Source organism: Helianthus annuus, chromosome 15 (genome assembly GCF_002127325.2).
Source record: "Helianthus annuus cultivar XRQ/B chromosome 15, HanXRQr2.0-SUNRISE, whole genome shotgun sequence".
NCBI classification, from domain to species: domain Eukaryota; kingdom Viridiplantae; phylum Streptophyta; class Magnoliopsida; order Asterales; family Asteraceae; genus Helianthus; species Helianthus annuus.
In genome coordinates this window covers 168,808,264-168,826,237 of record NC_035447.2, presented here as the reverse complement: position 1 = coordinate 168,826,237, position 17,974 = coordinate 168,808,264, and the positions used below count along the sequence as shown (strand labels likewise).

The 17,974-nt window shown below is 34.6% G+C and overlaps 1 protein-coding gene across 1 annotated transcript; it reads left to right on the top strand.

Moving 5' to 3' along the window:
- The first annotated feature begins 3,488 nt into the window (after nucleotides 1-3,488).
- LOC110912801 (serine carboxypeptidase-like 7) lies at nucleotides 3,489-12,902 on the top strand. The gene is made up of 14 exons (XM_022157614.2): nucleotides 3,489-3,633; nucleotides 3,734-3,879; nucleotides 6,865-6,941; nucleotides 7,074-7,196; nucleotides 7,279-7,381; nucleotides 8,369-8,406; nucleotides 8,512-8,613; nucleotides 8,727-8,813; nucleotides 8,904-8,975; nucleotides 9,301-9,372; nucleotides 10,826-10,965; nucleotides 11,052-11,165; nucleotides 12,079-12,133; nucleotides 12,717-12,902. The coding sequence occupies exons 1-14, from the start codon at nucleotides 3,503-3,505 to the stop codon at nucleotides 12,810-12,812; spliced, it is 1,356 nt and encodes a 451-aa protein (XP_022013306.1). The 5' UTR covers nucleotides 3,489-3,502; the 3' UTR covers nucleotides 12,813-12,902.
- Nucleotides 12,903-17,974: the final 5,072 nt, after the last annotated feature.

Here is a 17,974-nt window from a genome sequence, read left to right as displayed (position 1 = left end):
GTTTGTTTGTTTGCTCGTTTAAAAGAAAGAAGTAAACAAGATGATGAAAAGATTATTAGATTAAGAAAAGCAACCCCACATGGGATTTAGATTATAGGTTTTATACAAAACTCTGTTTTAATTACTTAAATACCACATAGACATGACCTCGGAATTTGTGAATTAGCATATAATTAAAGACAGTTTTTAATAATAACCAAACAATCTAATTGTCCGTTTGCAAATCCCAATTAGCCACTTAGTTACTAACCCGCTAACGATGCAAGAAATCGCAAATACATTTGATAAAAGACTAATAATTCAAATATAAGTAAACGTTAAGCCAAATCAAACACAAGTAGTCAAGATGTACCATTTATAAAGTAATCAAACAGAGTCTACGTGCAAAAACCTAACAATCTTTCACCTGGGAGAAGTCATGAGAAGTTTAGCTGCTCATGGTTGTCATCACAGCTTTAATCCTCAATTCAGAATGATCTTGCATTAAGAAATCGGATGAAACTGCTCTTCGAACACTAAAATCACCCTTGGTAAGACCTAAGTTCGTCCAAAGAAATCTAATCTCGAATAACTTGGCTCCTAAGCTTAAATTAGGTTGAAACCTAATCTTTTACGATTCTACACTTCCCCGAGTGTTGCGGAGGGACCTATAATGAGTTGCCGCGTGGCGCTGAAAAGGTAATGGAGGTGGCGAGTTCTTATTCAGTAGGCCTAGGGGCATTTTAGTCAAATACCACCCATGCGTGTCGCGGGGGCTTCTTTCTCTCTCTCTCTCTCTCTCTCTCTCTCTCTCTCTCTCTCTCTCTCTCTCTCTCTCTCTCTCTCTCTCTCTCGCGTGGCGCAGACGAGAGACTTTTCCAGAGTTTTACATTCAATCTTCGAACTTTTTCAGATGCTCGTTTTCTTCAATCTAAGATTCGTTTTACACACTTTTAAGCCACGGACTTCTGCAAGACACCATACAATATAAGTACACTAAAACATATCTAAAATGACTCGATAAAACACTAAAACATATACAAAACTAATTCAATTATACAGTATTGTTACCAACATATCATTAGACAGACAAAAAAATAAAAAAAAAAGAGGTTCTTTGTAACCTATATCTGATCAATTGAATATTTTCTTCTATCACAATCATCATTGTTTTAGTACTTAAAATTGAATGTTTTTGTCAATCATCATTGTTTTAATACTTAAAACTGAATGTTCTTGTCTTACAATTCTTTTTTTGTTAGTTTATATGTCTATATTTATTGTTCTTATAATTTGCATAATCACAAAATATAACATTTGACAAAGAGATGGTTGGGGTCGGTAAGTCCACAAAGTTAAACCCATAGGAAGAATTCTGGCATTTATTGAACAAATGGTCCGAATTATAAATACAGATACCTAACCACTCTCTCCAGTCACAATTTAAAGTGTTAGGTACACAATTTGAAATAAAAATAAAACACGTGTGGTATTTTGTAGCCACGGTTTTCAGGCTCACGTGTGTAAATATGGAGGTTTTTTTTCCTAAACTAGTTTTAGTGGGGAAAATATTTATTAAAATATTATTTTTAAAAAAGTATTTATCAAATTAATGTTTTTGAAAAACTTTGTCTGCTCGATATGGAGCATCATCACCGAGCCACCTCAGCCGATAGCGCTCCCCACCACCATACCCTGGGCGTCATTGAGGGAGCTATTCAAGCCAAGTGAACACAATGGCTAGCATTCGCGAGGGTGAATGTGGGCCCTTTGCTTGACTAACCGTTGGCAATTTTTACCTTATAAATTGCCTTATAAATAAAATTATTTAAAAAAAATATTTTAAAATCAAATTTTTACCTTATAAATAAAATCTTTCTACCCATTTTTAACACCTATCTTACCAATTCATCCAATATTTTTATCACAAAAACCATCTCTCACAACCCATAACACCCATAACTTCATCATGTTTTCGTTCAATAACGACCCGAACGCCTTTTCTCCAAGCAACCCACGTTACATACAAACTCAACAACACCCGTGGACCGTCAACGCCAATACTGACGAAGGTGAATACTGACCGCTTCCAACTGACAATTCATCAACATGTACCCGTCCGCGTTTGACCAATACATATCACAATCCTTGTCTCCTATGTCTCCACCCAATACTCAAACCGTAGTACCTGATACCCAATCCAATCCTGAAACCGAAAACTGTGAAACGTCATCCTCTCGGAGACATCGTCGAAAGCAACCCAACGAGCCACGAACAAAAAAGAGTCATGACAAGTGGACAATGAAAGAGTAGTTAGCATTGGCACGAGCCACGAACAAAAAAGAGTCATGACAAGTGAACGATGAAAGAGTAGTTAGCCTTGGCACGAGCTTGGGTTGACATATCCAAAGACCCTGCCGTTGGCAATATTTTTAAAAGTACTTATTTAATTGTATTTTAGATGTTTAAAATTGTATATAACTTTATGTACTTATATAATTTTATTTACTTAAATAATTTTAAAAAGTGTTAAAAAGTTTAAAGAATTTAATTTTTGAAAATGTTAAAAAAAGTTTAAAGTAAATAATTTTTATAAGTGTTTTGAAAATATATATAAATTTTAAATGTTATCGTACACAATCATCAAGAGGCACCGGTTTTCATGAGGCGTATCCGAGAAAAGTTTTTTATCGTCATGAACCGCGAACTGTATCGTTCAAACGATTCGTTCTCGGGGAAGTGGTCGTCAATGAGGTTGAAATGTAGCAACTTCAATAGCATTGTCAACCGCCATATTAACAACAAAAATAGACCGAGCGGTTCAAGCGACGCAGACGTCAAGTTTACCGCCTTCGACGAGTTTAGAGCAGCATAGGGTTGCGCGTTTACAATGGTTAAACCTTAGGAGGTGCTTAAAAATTCGCCAAAATGGTATCTTGTGCCACCGGTCAAAGCCGGCCAAACATCATCATAGCCCTCCAAGACTAGTTTGAGCACGCCTAAGCCGCGCTCGTCCGCAAACGCATCTGATGCTCGTTCTTTCCTATACCTAAACGACGGCAACCTCAACCTAGACTTTGAGGTGTCACACCCCAACCAATGCCGGAAACATCGAGGCGAGACGTAAATAGATTGATCAAAATCATCATAACACTAGATTGCGACAATAATTCAAACTCAAAATTTCATTTCCATTAATTTCAATAATACGATACATTGTTTCGAAAGGAAAAGTATAACATTTTACAAATTTCACAACTAGAATATAAAAAAATGCATAAATAAAGCTTGGTGAGTTTCTAGTCCACCGTAAATAGATTTCTTGTGATATCTACATCATACATTTCCTGTAACATGTATATATAAATATCCGTCGACACTAACATTTTTTCTCTCCTCCACTCTCAACCACTTGCAACCAATTTCACCCACGTGTAATTTGAGGGACATGATGTGAATGCTCTTAATATTTATATAAAGGAGTCCAATTGGAGAGTTGAGAGTTGCAAGCTGCCCTCACACAATGAAGTCTACTTACATACGGCTCTCTCTTTTGATGATCATTGTGCATCTCACACCTTTTTCTAACACAAAATCAATTATCAAAAATCTCCCTGGTTTTCATGGTGATCTACCTTCTGCTTTTGAAACTGGGTATGTATGTATGTATGTATACAAGTCTTTAACTTCATCATTTTATTTTATTAGAAATTATTTTTTGTATCATTTCTTTTGTTTTTTCATATATCAAAAGATACGTAGAAGTGGGAGATAACAATGAAGCCCAGTTTTTCTACTATTTCGTTGAGTCTCAAAGAGACCCGTCGCGCGATCCTCTTCTTCTTTATCTCACCGGTGGCCCGGGCACCCCAGCATTGTATCCGTTCATGTATCAAATAGGTAAATTAATTAAAGGCATGGTATAAGCCTTTTTAGATGCATACTACTGTTTAAAAAGCTATACACCTAAGGGGAGTCGGTATGGTTGCGGGGACCGAGCTCGGGGAATGGTTTCACCGATCAGTATTGAACCACCCCTATTGTTTGAATGGTGAGTGGGGAGTAGGAGAGAGGGAGAGAAATCGGTGACTATTCACTGAAGGTGGAGAAGGAGTGATGGAGGAGAGAGGAGAGAAGAACCAATCAAATTTTTTTTATTTTTTAATAACTGAGTGAGTGTTTGAACCATACCTAGTGTTTGAGTAGAAAATAGGGAGTGAAGGGGGGGAGTTGACATGACTTTATATCATTGGGTAGAGAAAACTCAAACACCCTAACTCACCCCAACCATACCGTCCACCCTAAGGGTGGAGGGTATGGTTCAATCACTCTAGGGTGTTTGAGTTATTCTCTACCCAATAATAGCATGCCATGTCAAGTCCTCATTCCACTTCCCATTTTGCACTCAATCAGAAGGGTATGATTCAAACACCTAGAGAGTGGTAAAAAATTTAAAAAAAAATTGTGATTCGTTGAAAGGGGTTGGGACCCACCATTAAACCCCTCTCCCTCCTCCTTCCCTCCTCTTCCCGCATCTGTGAATATACATCGAAAACATTCAAACAATCGGTAACTTAAACAAGTGGGGGTGGTTCCTCGATCGAAAGGAGTCACCGAAGCCACTCCCCCAAACCATACCTGTAACATAACCTAAGAGTAAGACCTCGTCTTTTGTGTACTTGAAAATTAGTATCAATAAAAAATATAAAATTATATTTGACGTCAGAGGCTGTGGACCTACTTAGTCGAGTTCAAAGGGTCATGCATAGTAATGTTATGACCCCGAGATCTATGGACGTAGTTTTTAAAAGGCTTAGTTTTGCTATTCAAAAAAAGGGTAGCGACGCAGCTTGTAGCCCGTTTACCAAATATCTCGATGTGAATTATCATTTATAAATATATAGAATAATAATAATTAAGTATATAGTTCATAACCATAAAAAATACCGAGAAATCAACTACGCAACAGAAGACAACAAAATGTTACAACCAATCCAATTTTTTTTTAAAAAGGAAAATTCATTTCATTCTAATCATCAGGGCAAATTATAAGGATAGCAGATAGACGAGCAATAAACTGCATCATCATATCCTTCTTTCTGAATAGAAACCCTAATCCAAATTGCATCACTTTAAATGTTAGCCATCTTCTGTTTACACACGTGCACCGAAAAGGTTTTCCAATACCAAATCTGTAACTTTATTATATTCGTAATGATGATTGTATGCATGAGCTCTATGCTTTATCCAAAAGAAGAATATACATGCTTAATCTATTTTTGGTGTAATAAATCCTTTTAGGGGTTTTATCATTTATGGTAGGTAGGTGAAACCACTACTATATCTATAACATTCTATATACGATTAGAAGGAGCTTTCTTTCACTAATAAGTTACTATAAAAGACCAACCTAATGGGGTGGGGTGGCTGTACTCTCTTCTCCTCTCCTCTCGCAACCACGTTTCTCTTAAGAGTGTCTAAAGAAGGGCGTCGTTGTCCTCTCTTCTCGCCGCATATACTATCGGTCTTCTTCCATCTTTTACCTTACCCTGCGGGCGCCTAGAATTTCAGTGCAAAAGGCAAAATCTCACCAACCTCTCCGATTGAATTTTGTATGTAGTTGTCCAATAAAAAATAGGAAGAGGGAAGGGGAAAGTGAGATGACGTTGAGGTAGAAGTTGGAGGAGTGGATGACCACACCCAATAGCCTAGCCTTATAGGCTATAATTTATCACATTATCAATGATTTAAAACATCTCTAGTACTTATTGGGTGTTTGGGATTGCTTATTTTAGTGACTTATTAGCTTATTAACTTTTTGAAAAATTAAAAGCTGTTTAGCATGAAATTCTAATGTGAGGGAAAAAGTTAATAAGTCACTTCATCGTGACTTATTAACTTTTCTAAAAAGTTATAAGTTGTTTTAAAAAGCTAAGCCAAACATGGCCTTAGACTATCTCCATTCCCAACCCAACCTAACCCATCTCATCCCAACTTTTAATAAAAAATTAATTTCTCTCTCTTCTACCTAGACAACCAAACCCAATCTAAACCATTTTTTTACTAAATAAATATGACTTAGATCATAATTTATTCTATAAAATTTATTATAAATAACAAAAATGTTTATTTTTTAAACTTTATTATTTAAATATAAAAGTTATTAAAAATAAAAGTTTGAAAATGAAGAACCCATGGTAGAAAATACGAAAGAGATATGGAATCAGAAATGGATATGAAAGTTTGCTATGTTTTGTACAATATTTATAATACATCTAAAAATCTTAGATATTTATAAATCCCTTTTTAGTTGGATAATGTTAGATTTTTAGATAATAAATTTTATTAAAAAAAATCTAACAAACCAAAAGAATCTTGACACGTCGTAAATAAGATAAAGTTAGATAAAAAACAATTAAAAAATATATCATCTTTTTTTTTTTTATCTTGATGTTAAAAAAAATAAAAAAATAAATAGACAAGACTATGATTTTAGATTTTTAAAAACAACTAAATTTTTATAAGTTATTAGAGATAATCTAATTATAGTTATAAGTAATTGTGTTAAAAGAAAAAAAAAGGAAATAAAAATAAAAATATCAACTCTCTTGTGGACGAGTGGCAGGAAAGGTGTGAACATAAGTGTTACAACCTAGGACGTGTGTAGGTTAGGTTGGTGGATTTAATTGAATTTTCCATTTATTATTTTGGATACCTAGTCTGAGACAATGTCACCAATACCAATAGTGATAGCCTTAATACTAGTATACTACTATAAGACTACATGGTATGATGCACATCCCAGCAGCCTAATTAAAAGAATACCCTTAATAAATTATGTCACCATAGTATGCATGTACAAGTATTTTACTATAACTTCTGCAGGTCCACTAACTATTAGTCTTGAACGTTCAACAAAGGATAACATTACGTTGGAGTTAAATCCCAATGCATTGACAAAGGTGAACATTCTTACTACTATACATTTTGACAAACAAATTACACTATATATCATAATAATGCTTTTCCAAATCAATATTTCAATATTCATAGTTATATTAAGGATGTTATTAATGGTTATTGTATTTATGTAGGCTGCTAGTATAATATTTCTAGATCTACCGATCGGTGTAGGGTTTTCGTATGCTACAACATTTGAAGCATCAAAGAGTGGTGATTCCATCTTAGCTTTACAAACTTATGAGTTTCTTAAAAAGGTTAACTTCATACACTTTTTCAAAGTCTTATCATATTTCCATGTTTAAATAGTCCATGTATATAATTATGTGATGCTTACAGTGGCTCTCTATGCATCCGAGGTTTCGCAATAATCCGTTGTACATATCTGGTATTTCATACATGGGCATTATAATACCAGTAGTTACTCTAGAAGTGTATAAAGGTAAGACTTCTGTTGCATTTGTTAGGGGCGGCGAATTCTGAAACACTATCCAAACACGACACGAAATAAATAGGTTTTTGGTCGTTTAACTATCTGATATGTCAACCTGATGAACATGACTTGTTTAATAAATTTGTTAACCGGAACACAACCCTATAAATATATGAGTTATAATGTTAACCACTTTAAGGATTTTTTTTTTAAATGTTCATATTCAAACTTTAGAGATGCAAATGTTAAAATATAAATTTAGATATTTTGATTTTGAATTTCCATTTTAACTTTAGAGATACAAATGTTGATCAACTTTATTTTCAACAATATTTTTTTTTTTGGCAAATTGGAAATAAATAATTCCTTCTAACTCAATTTGGCCGATAATAATTCCAAGTCAGTTATTGCCTGATAATAATTCGAACTTGTCATTTTTTTTGTAAAATAGTCCACCATTAAAATAGCTTAACGGAGTTAAGTTTTTTTCCGAATTACAAACCGATGTTTTAGGGCTTTTGATCAGAACGAGGATACGAGTCGATTGATGTTTGACCTCGAAATACTGCCCCAACCCACGAAAACGGTGCTTCAATTCTGGTGTTTAAACTTCCAATTAATTAAAATCAAGCCATTTCGAGGTAAGTTTGACATCAATCGACTCGTATCCTCGTTCTGATCAAAAGCCCTAAAATATCGGTTTGTAATTCGGAAAAAAAAAAACTTAACTCCGTTAATCTATTTTAACGACGGGCTACTATTTTACAAAAAAAAAAAAATTGTCCAGTTCGGATTATTATCGGCCAATAACAGACTTGGGATTATTATCGACCAAATTGAGTTAGGTGGGATTATTTATTTCCAATTCGCCTTTTTTTCATTAGTTTTTATTATTGATTCTTCATTTTTCATTCGACTCTTTTAATCTTGATCTAGACATATATTTCCAAGTTTCTCTAATTAGTGAATCATATAATGATACATATAATTTTGCAGGTAATGAACATGGAAATCAACCACATCTGAATATCAAAGTAAATACATATACATATATTGACATAAAGATTTTTTTACTTAACAACACATAACCCCAAATTAACTAACTATATGTATATGTATCATCAATACCCATTATACAGGGATACTTTATAATTAGCCCTCTCACTGATAAATTCAGTGATTTTAACTCAAGATTAGAGTTTGCTCACAGGCTTGCACTAATATCTGATGATATCTACAATGTAAGATATTTATATGTGTCAACTTATTCATTATACATTTACTTCAGAATTCATAGTTCTAGTTTGCAAAATATGTTGACATGATCCTCTTCGGTTGTGTTAAATAAAAATAGTCAGCGAAAGAATCTTGTCATGGTAATTACGTCGATAAGGATCTGAACAACGTGTTATGTTCAAGTGCGCTTCAACGGATGGATGAAGTATGTGCTCACTGATCATATATTTCGATACGTTATTTAGAAACTTTTTGTATGATGACAATTCTAAATCAAAATCAATCTCTATTGCAGTGCACGAGTGGAATTAACCCGTCGAATATATTGGAGCCGCTTTGTGAAGATTTAGATACGGATCCAACTTGTGTAATTTTTCTTCCTCCAGTTACAAGCCACATATTTTTTTTAAGAGTAAATTACAGTTTTCGTTCTTTAGACTTATATCAGAAAACAATTTTCGTTCTTAAACTTAAAAAAATTCAATGATCACTTTACCGCATTATAGTCTGTTTACCGTAGGCCTTTTGGTTACAAAAAGAAAATATAATTAGACTCATCTTAATCCTCTTTGTTCTAATGAGGATGAAAATACAAAAGCTTATGAAAAATGTAACTTGTTTTTCTAAAGGCAAATAGTTTTCAACACAGAAATTTGTGAGGGTATATAACTTCTTTTATGTTGTATTTTCAGTCCCTTGATAGGATATATTTAGAGGTTTGGGCAAACGATAAAGATGTGCAAAAAGCTCTCCATGTTCGTGAGGTATGTAACAGCGCAGCTTGTTGCCCGTTTACCTTCTATTTCGATGTAATTTTTACAAGTTTAATATAACCTAAGTACTACAATTTATATGACACTATTTAGTATTTACTCAATATAATTGTCCACTAGATCATAAGTGGGGTAGCTCACATGTGAAGGCTCATGGTTTCTCCATACAACTTGTTACACTCTAAGTCATAAAAGTGTTTTGACAAGTTTAATTTCTCCTTCTTTATTAGTAGAGAATACTAGTAGAGAATAGTGAGTTAAAAATGGAAAACTCATTGGAGGGACGGCTCTTTAGGCTTATTGACCCAGGTTGAGGTAGAGCCGTCCCCGAGAACTCTAAAAAAAATTTAGGCCTTGGGCGACAAAAAAAAAAAAAAAAAAAAAAAAAATTGGGCCCAAAATTATGGTTGGGGAAATGAATTAAAAAAAACAAACTTCTGATGGTGGAATCAAAACTTGAACTTGAGACCTTTCACATTTTCTTGAGATGTTTTTTCTACTCCAGCACCAACACTTTTTTGCATAATTAGTAGATGCATATATTAAATATATAATTAAGTGTATATACAAAAGCTCATAGAAACTTTTCGGGCCTTTTAAAAAAATTGGGTCTCGAGCGACGGCACGGGTTGGTCGGTCCAAGAGCCGGCAAGGTCTAGAGTCATAAAAAAACAAGAGCCTTCTATTTTTCTTTTCATTTATTAGACTTGTTTTTGGCACAATTAAATAGCTTTTCTAGGCCCAAGATTTAGGATCTTATTCCAGGAGTCCACAGTGTCCGCACACACTTCATTCCAGAATCTAAAAGAAGCGTCGTAACACACCAACCCTCATTATCTGCAGCGTCTTTTGAGTAACCAATGTGAAACTGATTGCGGATTGGGCGAAATTAGGGCCAACATTAGGAAAAATCATCGTTGTGGTTATTTAATGTCTCAAATCTCAATCTCAATTGTCGATTTTCTTTATACCAATTCAATAGGGCCGCGACTTTATAGTTCGCTTTGGGCCTCCAAAGACGTTGGAACGGCCCTGCTCATTGTTATCAATATTTAGTAGTATACACTAAGTGTAGGATCACTTAGGGTAGGTTCGCCCCTAACTCCACTACTAACCCAAGTTATCGTTGTTTAAAATTTTGGCCCATTTTTCCTTGTTTCCGTTTGTCCAACTAGCCCAAATAAGAATGTCAACTCTTGGATTAACTCCTAACCAGTGTGAGTTCAGACTAGAAGAATACACCAAATGAATCAAAGGTTGAAAGTTCATTCGGGTCCTAATATTTAATGGTTCTTGTGTGAATCCATTTATGTTAAGTTAGTCATCATGGTATTACTACATGTATAAACATACAACTTACAACTGTCATTTATTGATATAAAGACATGTTACCATTTTAGTTGGGTTCAACCACATTAAATGTTTTTTTTTTTTCATTGTGCAGGGAACAGTTAAAATGTGGCAGCTAGACAATGGTAATTTTCATCGCGATTCAGAGAACACCACATACTCATTCGACATCTTCAGTAGTTTCGTATATCATAAACTACTTGTTGATAGAAACTGCCAAGTTTTGATCATCAAGTACGACAAGTATCGTTACATATATACAAATAATGTACATAAGATCTACACTTTTGGTCGTGATTATAACTTATTTGGATTTACAGCGGTGATCATGATATGACTTTTCCATATGTCGGCACGATGGCATGGATAACATCTCTCAACCTTCCAATCGAAAACCCATGGGCACCATGGTTTGTTAGAAATCAAGTTGCTGGGTGAGCTCCTTTCTTGTTATCGTTTAGTAAAAAGCCTGAGGGGCGTGCGACTTAATCTATTGTGGGCTCTAAAGCGGGTTCATATATTTGTAAATGAAAGGTTAGATGGTATTAATGTGTAAAAAATATGGTTAAAAACTACAAATAAGTATAGAATTTTAAAAATAGTTTCAAAGAATTTCTTTTTATCCATTAAAATATAATATTGTACACATAAATTTAATTTTATATGCATCTATTGAAATTTATTTTTCTTATCATTGTAAACAATATTTTTAATTTATCACCTTTTTTTAACGACAAATTTCTTTCATCCTGTCATCTATGAGACTTAAACTCAAGACCTTACTCTACCAGAGTGTTTAAAGGGTTTGCCTTTGCCAATGAAACACCACTCCATTGGTTTTATTTTATCACTTTTAGGGTCATTTAGTATAAAGTAACACAACTATAACCTATATCTTGATTGTGGTCTGTTAGTAATCCAAATTTATCGTTCAAATAAATATATGGTTGGATTTATTTCAAAACTCTAAATATTCACCGAATTTTTAGAAGTGCTAATAAACAATTATTTTATTTATATATTTTTATATTTAACATTATTTAAGGATCCTTCTATCATTTATTATATGTATTTTTATGATTACATATATGAAAAACCAAATTATTTATGTGTAGTAACTAATTTACATATGTGTAAAGGAACTAATTTACATTTACATGTATGTAATATAAAAAAAATGATAAAATAACACACATGGAATCTTAATAAATGATAAAAAAAAATACCCTTAAACGATGTCAAATATGAAAATATATAAGTAGAATGATTGTTTATTAGAAGTTATGTAAGTTTTACAATTATTTGGAGTCCTGAAATGATTCTTACCCTAAGTCATTGTTTTTGTAGGTATCGGACCATATATAGAAAGAATGGATACTCTTTAATGCATGCAACCGTTAAGGTAAGAAACAATAGACACTCTATTGACGAGTATTTTATAATTTGACTAGTTTTAATGTTAAGTACATACTCGCAAAAGCTCTTGATAAGTTAGTTAAAGAAGCTAAAAGAAGGGGATTAAGTAAACATCTTTCTGAATCGACTATATGACATAGCTAAGTTTAGAAAGAGATTCAAATATGAATTATTCAATAACTAGTAACTAACAAATTCATATTTTGATCCTTGAATTATATATGAAGGCAATACAGTGGCGGATCCAGAGGTGTTTTGTGGGTTCCCGGGAACCCTCTCGGTTTAGACAAAATAAAAAAAGTTGAAATTTTATATGATTTAAAAAAATAGTGAGAATTAGTGAAAATCTACCAAAAGAAATCCGGTAAAAAAAAATTTCTGAATCCGCCACTAAGACAATAATTCTCTTGCTCTACATATACCATGGTCAAGTAATTTTTTTCTCGATCGCTTCACAATTAAAAAGGTGTTCACTTACTTAGTGATTTTAATTTCAACACATACTATGGTTAAAAACTTATCAAACAAATGAATTTTTTAACAATAAATGTACCAATTGTGTTATGTAGGGTGCAGGGCATTCAGTGCCAGTATACAAGCCTGAAGAAGCTTCGGTTATTATCAATTCATGGCTCACTTCACATACCTATTTACGTGATTACTAAGCTTGACACTAAATAACTATTCCATTGTTAGTACGTAAAACAAATCTTCTTAATATTATGTGAAAATAAAAGATGTACAATACATCTCATGTTTCATTGGCTTATTAAGATCTACTTGGTGAACTGATTATCAATATTAAAATTGAGTTTTGAAGATAAAAAATCACTAATAGACTATGTGTCGGTGATCACTGACGCACAATACAAGCCCAAAAAAATACATGTAAATTTTAACGCTTCGCATTTCTGTACTTTTCATAGTTAGAAAGTTGTATTTTGACGTGGGCGCGGCTATACATTTATTTACAGCATGTTCGCGCGCCCGACGAAGTGTGTTTTATATTTATAAAAATGGTTTATACCTTAACATTAAAACACACACAACAAAGGACAAGTGTATCCCGTCATATATGCAACAAAGTATTGGTAAGAGCCAGATATCGATCCATGGAACACGGGCGCTATAATGTACTAAATCTTTGTCATTAGATTAACAGATAAAAAGATAAGTGAATAATTGTTTAACTAAGTTATCTAAATTACTTCTAAAACATAAATATACTAATATCTTGTTTCACAAACAACCTAAACATGTTATCTATCAGATATGTCACAAAAGCACTTAATCAATTTTCCAATTTCGAGACAGTTAGTCATCCGCTAGGAGTTTTCTAACATGATGATTCTTCGGAAAGTTAACGCGATAAACACACGTTAACCACCTAAAATCATTCTTTAGCGAGCTATTGATATTCATTCATGTAAACCTTTAAAGATAGATTAGTCATCCGCTAGGAGTTTTCTAACCTCGCTTATCAAAGAAAACAATACCGATGGTCACAATACAGCCACGAGGATAAGCATTTAAGTAGATCATATAACAACTATTTCACCTTTACAAACCATGTTAGCAATTTCAGACCAAAACTACTAAACAAGGATCATAAACCGCATGCAAGAACATGTAATCAACACCATATAATTCATTAGAACCCTTACATGCAAGAAAGTATTCCTAATCAAAATAAGATATATCTTGGATAAAACCAATACCCCTCTCGAGTTTCATGGTGTAAACAAGTTTACAAACAAGTGATTAATCAAGAAATAGTTACAATCCCACTAACCACAGATTCATTATCCAAAATAATCAAACTTAATCAGGAACTCAACATCAATGAAACGTTCATTATACAATCATGAAGATTCAAACATGAAAAAGTACTCAAGTTTCATACAAACAAGATTACAACATAAAGTTCATTCAAGAAACAAGTTTATAACTACTATTACATAAACTACATTAAACATAAACTAACATCAGCTCATAACTTGCAAAATGATCAGAATACATGCTCAAGAACAAGGAATCTAACCATAAACAAGCAAGGAATTCATGGGTTGGATCGGTTATGCTTCCACTCAATCTTTAAGCTTCAAATGGATCTGATCAGGACTGCTTCGGAACCCAGAAATCGCCCAGAAACATGGAGAAAAACCCAACATTTGAACCAGTAGCAAATGCTGCTATTTATAGGCGATTTCAAGATTGGCACGACCGTGCGGATTTGGCACGGTCGTGCGGTCAGGTCTTGTCGGGTGACGTCAGTTTCAGCGATCCCGAGTCAGCCAAGTGGACTAGTGGACAAGTTGCCTGAGTCATCAGATCGGCACAGTAGTGCCGTTGGTAGCACGGTGGTGCCGTTGGTGGCACGGTAGTGCCGCCCGAGAAACAGTTGGCACTCCCAGTTGCACTAGCAGTGCTTCCGAGATCGTAGAAGTGGCACGGTAGTGCCGTTGGTGGCACGGTCATGCCACACCTGGCAGTTCATCAGATTTTTGCCAATTCCATCATAAATGCATCAGAATTTGTCCGTTTTCATCAGAATTTTCCTTTATGCTCTATTTAAGACCTGAAAATATAAAAGTACCGGATTTGGTACCTAAACGTTGCGTTTTCGGACAAAAATGCTTAAAACGGAAGTGTTTTGGGGTATAAAAACATGTATAATTTAACGTATATCAAACATCCCCACACTTGAACTTTGCTTGTCCTCAAGCAAACTTAAAATAAAATACGGAATCAAATCTGAATATTTACAAAGTTACTAATTTGTTTGGTGGTCAATTTGGTTTTAAAAAAGTCATCATCAAAGATTTAAAACAAACAAGCTTTGTTAAATGTATGAAAGGATAATTATAAAGCAATAATTCAACTTTCGAATGACTTTAGCATGCGAATCCTTATATTTCTCACAATGTTCACACACACTCGGTTATTTTTCTGAATCATACATATAATGTGTATGTTAAACACTCGATGCCTAGTCAATGAATCATGCAATATCATAAGCTTGTCAAAAGATCTAATATTCACCAATTAATATGAGAAAAACATAAATCAAGAGGTCTTTGATGGGTTGTAATGATAGGCTAAGGTTAAGGGTATGGAATGGGTATTTGAAAGTAGCAAGAAAGGTTAAAACTTTGGCCATAAACTTGGTGCTTTATTTTCTATTACTCTGAACACGTTGCTAAGCTACTTGTGTAGGTCTTCAGAGTTTATTCTTTTTGTGTGTCAACTCTCTATTTTTCATTCTTGATAGTCTTTCCTTAATTTCCCTAGAGAGTTTTGACAAACGTTTTTTTTTGAGAAAGTACTAAAGTGAAACTTATATTAAACTAGAAAACTTATCTGACCGAATTTTAACGAAAATAAGGGTTATATTTGGGTTTTAAATTTTTAGGTAAAGTTTAAGAAAAATACGAAAAATAGGCTCAACATGGCGAACTAATGGATAGTGTTGGGTGCGGGATATAAACAAAGAAAAAGGCTAACAAAGGGGTTATCCTAATTGCCTCTATCATTTCTATGTAATTTCATATATTCATGGTTTTGAAAAGTATACAATTGACAAGTTCTAAATTACATAAGACATCCGGCTCACTCATTTTTCCGCAAAAACAAAGAAGCATTTGACAAGAAAGCTTTTAAAGGCTCAAAAATATGCTCACGTAAACGGAGGGAATGGTTATAAAGATAAACATGCAAGTCTTTCGTTTTGTTTTATCACTGCTTTTTAGTTATCTTTTTCAAACATGAATTTGACTTGTCGATTTTTATCAAATTCGATGCTTTCTAAAGAACACAAATTAACCATTTTTGTTTTATTTTTCGAAAATATATAGAGAAATGAGAACAATTAAGGACAAACAAAGTTTAAAACCTTTTAAACCCCTCCCCACACTTGAACTTCACATTGTCCCTGTTGATGCAACAAACACGGGACCAAGGATGGTAGCTAAGCTGGTTAGGCAAAAGGGCTGAAGGGTTCAGTTTTGCCTAACGCAGGTCGCGGGGTCCCTCCACATTTGCAAAACGTGGAAGGAGGTTCACTAGTATGTTTTTGTTATTTGCTTTGAGGTTCTTTCTCCGAGGCCAGCTCGGATCCAGAAAAGAAAGCAAATGGAACGAATGTGAGATGAATCAGGTGAAGAGTTGTTTGAAAGTGACAAAGAACTCTTTGAATGACTAGAGATTAAGGAATCTCTGTGTTTTTGGAATGTCTTTGAAGTGTTCAGGAGCTGTCCTCTTATAGTGGAAGACTCCTCCTGAAATGGCATAAACTATACTAGCGAGACCTGTTTGCATATGGAGGGTTTCCCCTTTTGGGGTTGAAGGCTTTGGACCCCTGGTTAATAGAGTGTGCCTGTGCAGACCTGCTCTGACTTTGTGAGTTGGTGAGCATGGGTTGGTGAGACTAGTCCTTGGACATGACTGATTACTGTTTCTCGATTTCCTCATTTTACAGCTTTTCATCCGATGAACCTTTCAACCTTTTAAGCTCTTTGCATATTAATCATTTTGTTTATCCTTGGGCTACCCCCGTCGTCAGCCCCCCAAGTCAGAGGTTTTTGGGGTAGTATACTCAAAGACTTCTGACTTTTATGCACGTCTTTTAAAGGCTTCAAGGGTTCGTTGCTTGGAGGCTTGAAAGGTTTGAGGCAGTTACTTTTTTGAATTTTGAATTTGAAACGATTTGACAGTTGATTTGATTGACATGTGTCAGGCGGCGGTTTTGCAGGTACCATTTATTTACCTTTATTACCCTTACTTTATTATCATATTTATTTTGTGTTTGGATAATTTCTTCACTTTACTCTCAATCGTTCACAGTATCCTTCCTCAGGTTAGTTTCTCTCCTTCATTTTCGTTTTTGCTTTGTTCAATCATGGGTGCCCTTAAGGATTTAGCGAGGTCATTTTCTCGAATGACACAAGAGGAAGTAGACCTGTTTTGCCTTGAATATGGTATTGATAAAAAATTTAGTCCAACCGCCCCTTCTTGCGATGTTTCTATTGACAAACCGATTCCTGGTTCGATTGCTTTGTATTGTCGCCATTTTCAATGGTCCAATCTTCGTTACCCTTTTTCGTTTTTTGTTCTAAACTTGCTTGAGTATTACCGAGTGTCTTTTGGGCAAGTTCATCCAAAAGGAATGGCTAGGGTTTTGCACTTTGAAGTGCTCTGTCGTGCTCTTGGCTATGATCCCTCTCTGTTGCTTTTCCGGAGGTTTTTTCGTTTAGCCAAAAATGGCGATTGGTTTACTTTTGAAACGACAAAGGTTGATACTTGTCTCATTTCATCCATGGTTACAACCCTTGGATCCTGGAAGGATCAGTTTTTCTGGGTTTCTGATTCTATCATTCCTTTCAAAATGGTATGGAGGCGTCCGGATGCTGTTCTCAATGATCCGGAGCCTTCTGAGTCTGAATTGAACGATGCCTTTCTTTCGGCCATTCGGGGGTGCCCTTCGAGGGTTCGTCCCTTTCCCGAACATTTGTTAGTGCTTTTAGGGGTTAGTAATATTTGGGCAAAAGCCGATCGGGATCCGGTGTTAATGAGAAATGGCCTTGGTATGCATTTTCCCCTTTTATGCCTTTTTACTTTGCTTTGTTTGTGACTTATTTTTCTTTATTTGTTTTTTGCCAGTTATGTCTGCTTTGGATTTTATCAAAAGTGACGACACGTCTGATGTTGTTTTTGAGGATGCCCCGACTGTTCCGGGTGAGAATGTTGTGGTGAGAACTTCCGAGCAAAGGTTTGAGGGCACGGGTTATGCTAATGTTGCCAATGTTAAGGGTTTTACCAAGTCTACTGC

Coding starts and splice junctions, on each gene's coding strand:
- LOC110912801 (XM_022157614.2), top strand. CDS start 3,503: ATGAAGTCTACTTACATACGGCTCTCTCTTTTGATGATCATTGTGCAT. Junction 8,976..9,300: donor TAGATACGGATCCAACTTGT/GTAATTTTTCTT, acceptor TTGTATTTTCAG/TCCCTTGATAGGATATATTT. Junction 10,966..11,051: donor TGCCAAGTTTTGATCATCAA/GTACGACAAGTA, acceptor TTGGATTTACAG/CGGTGATCATGATATGACTT.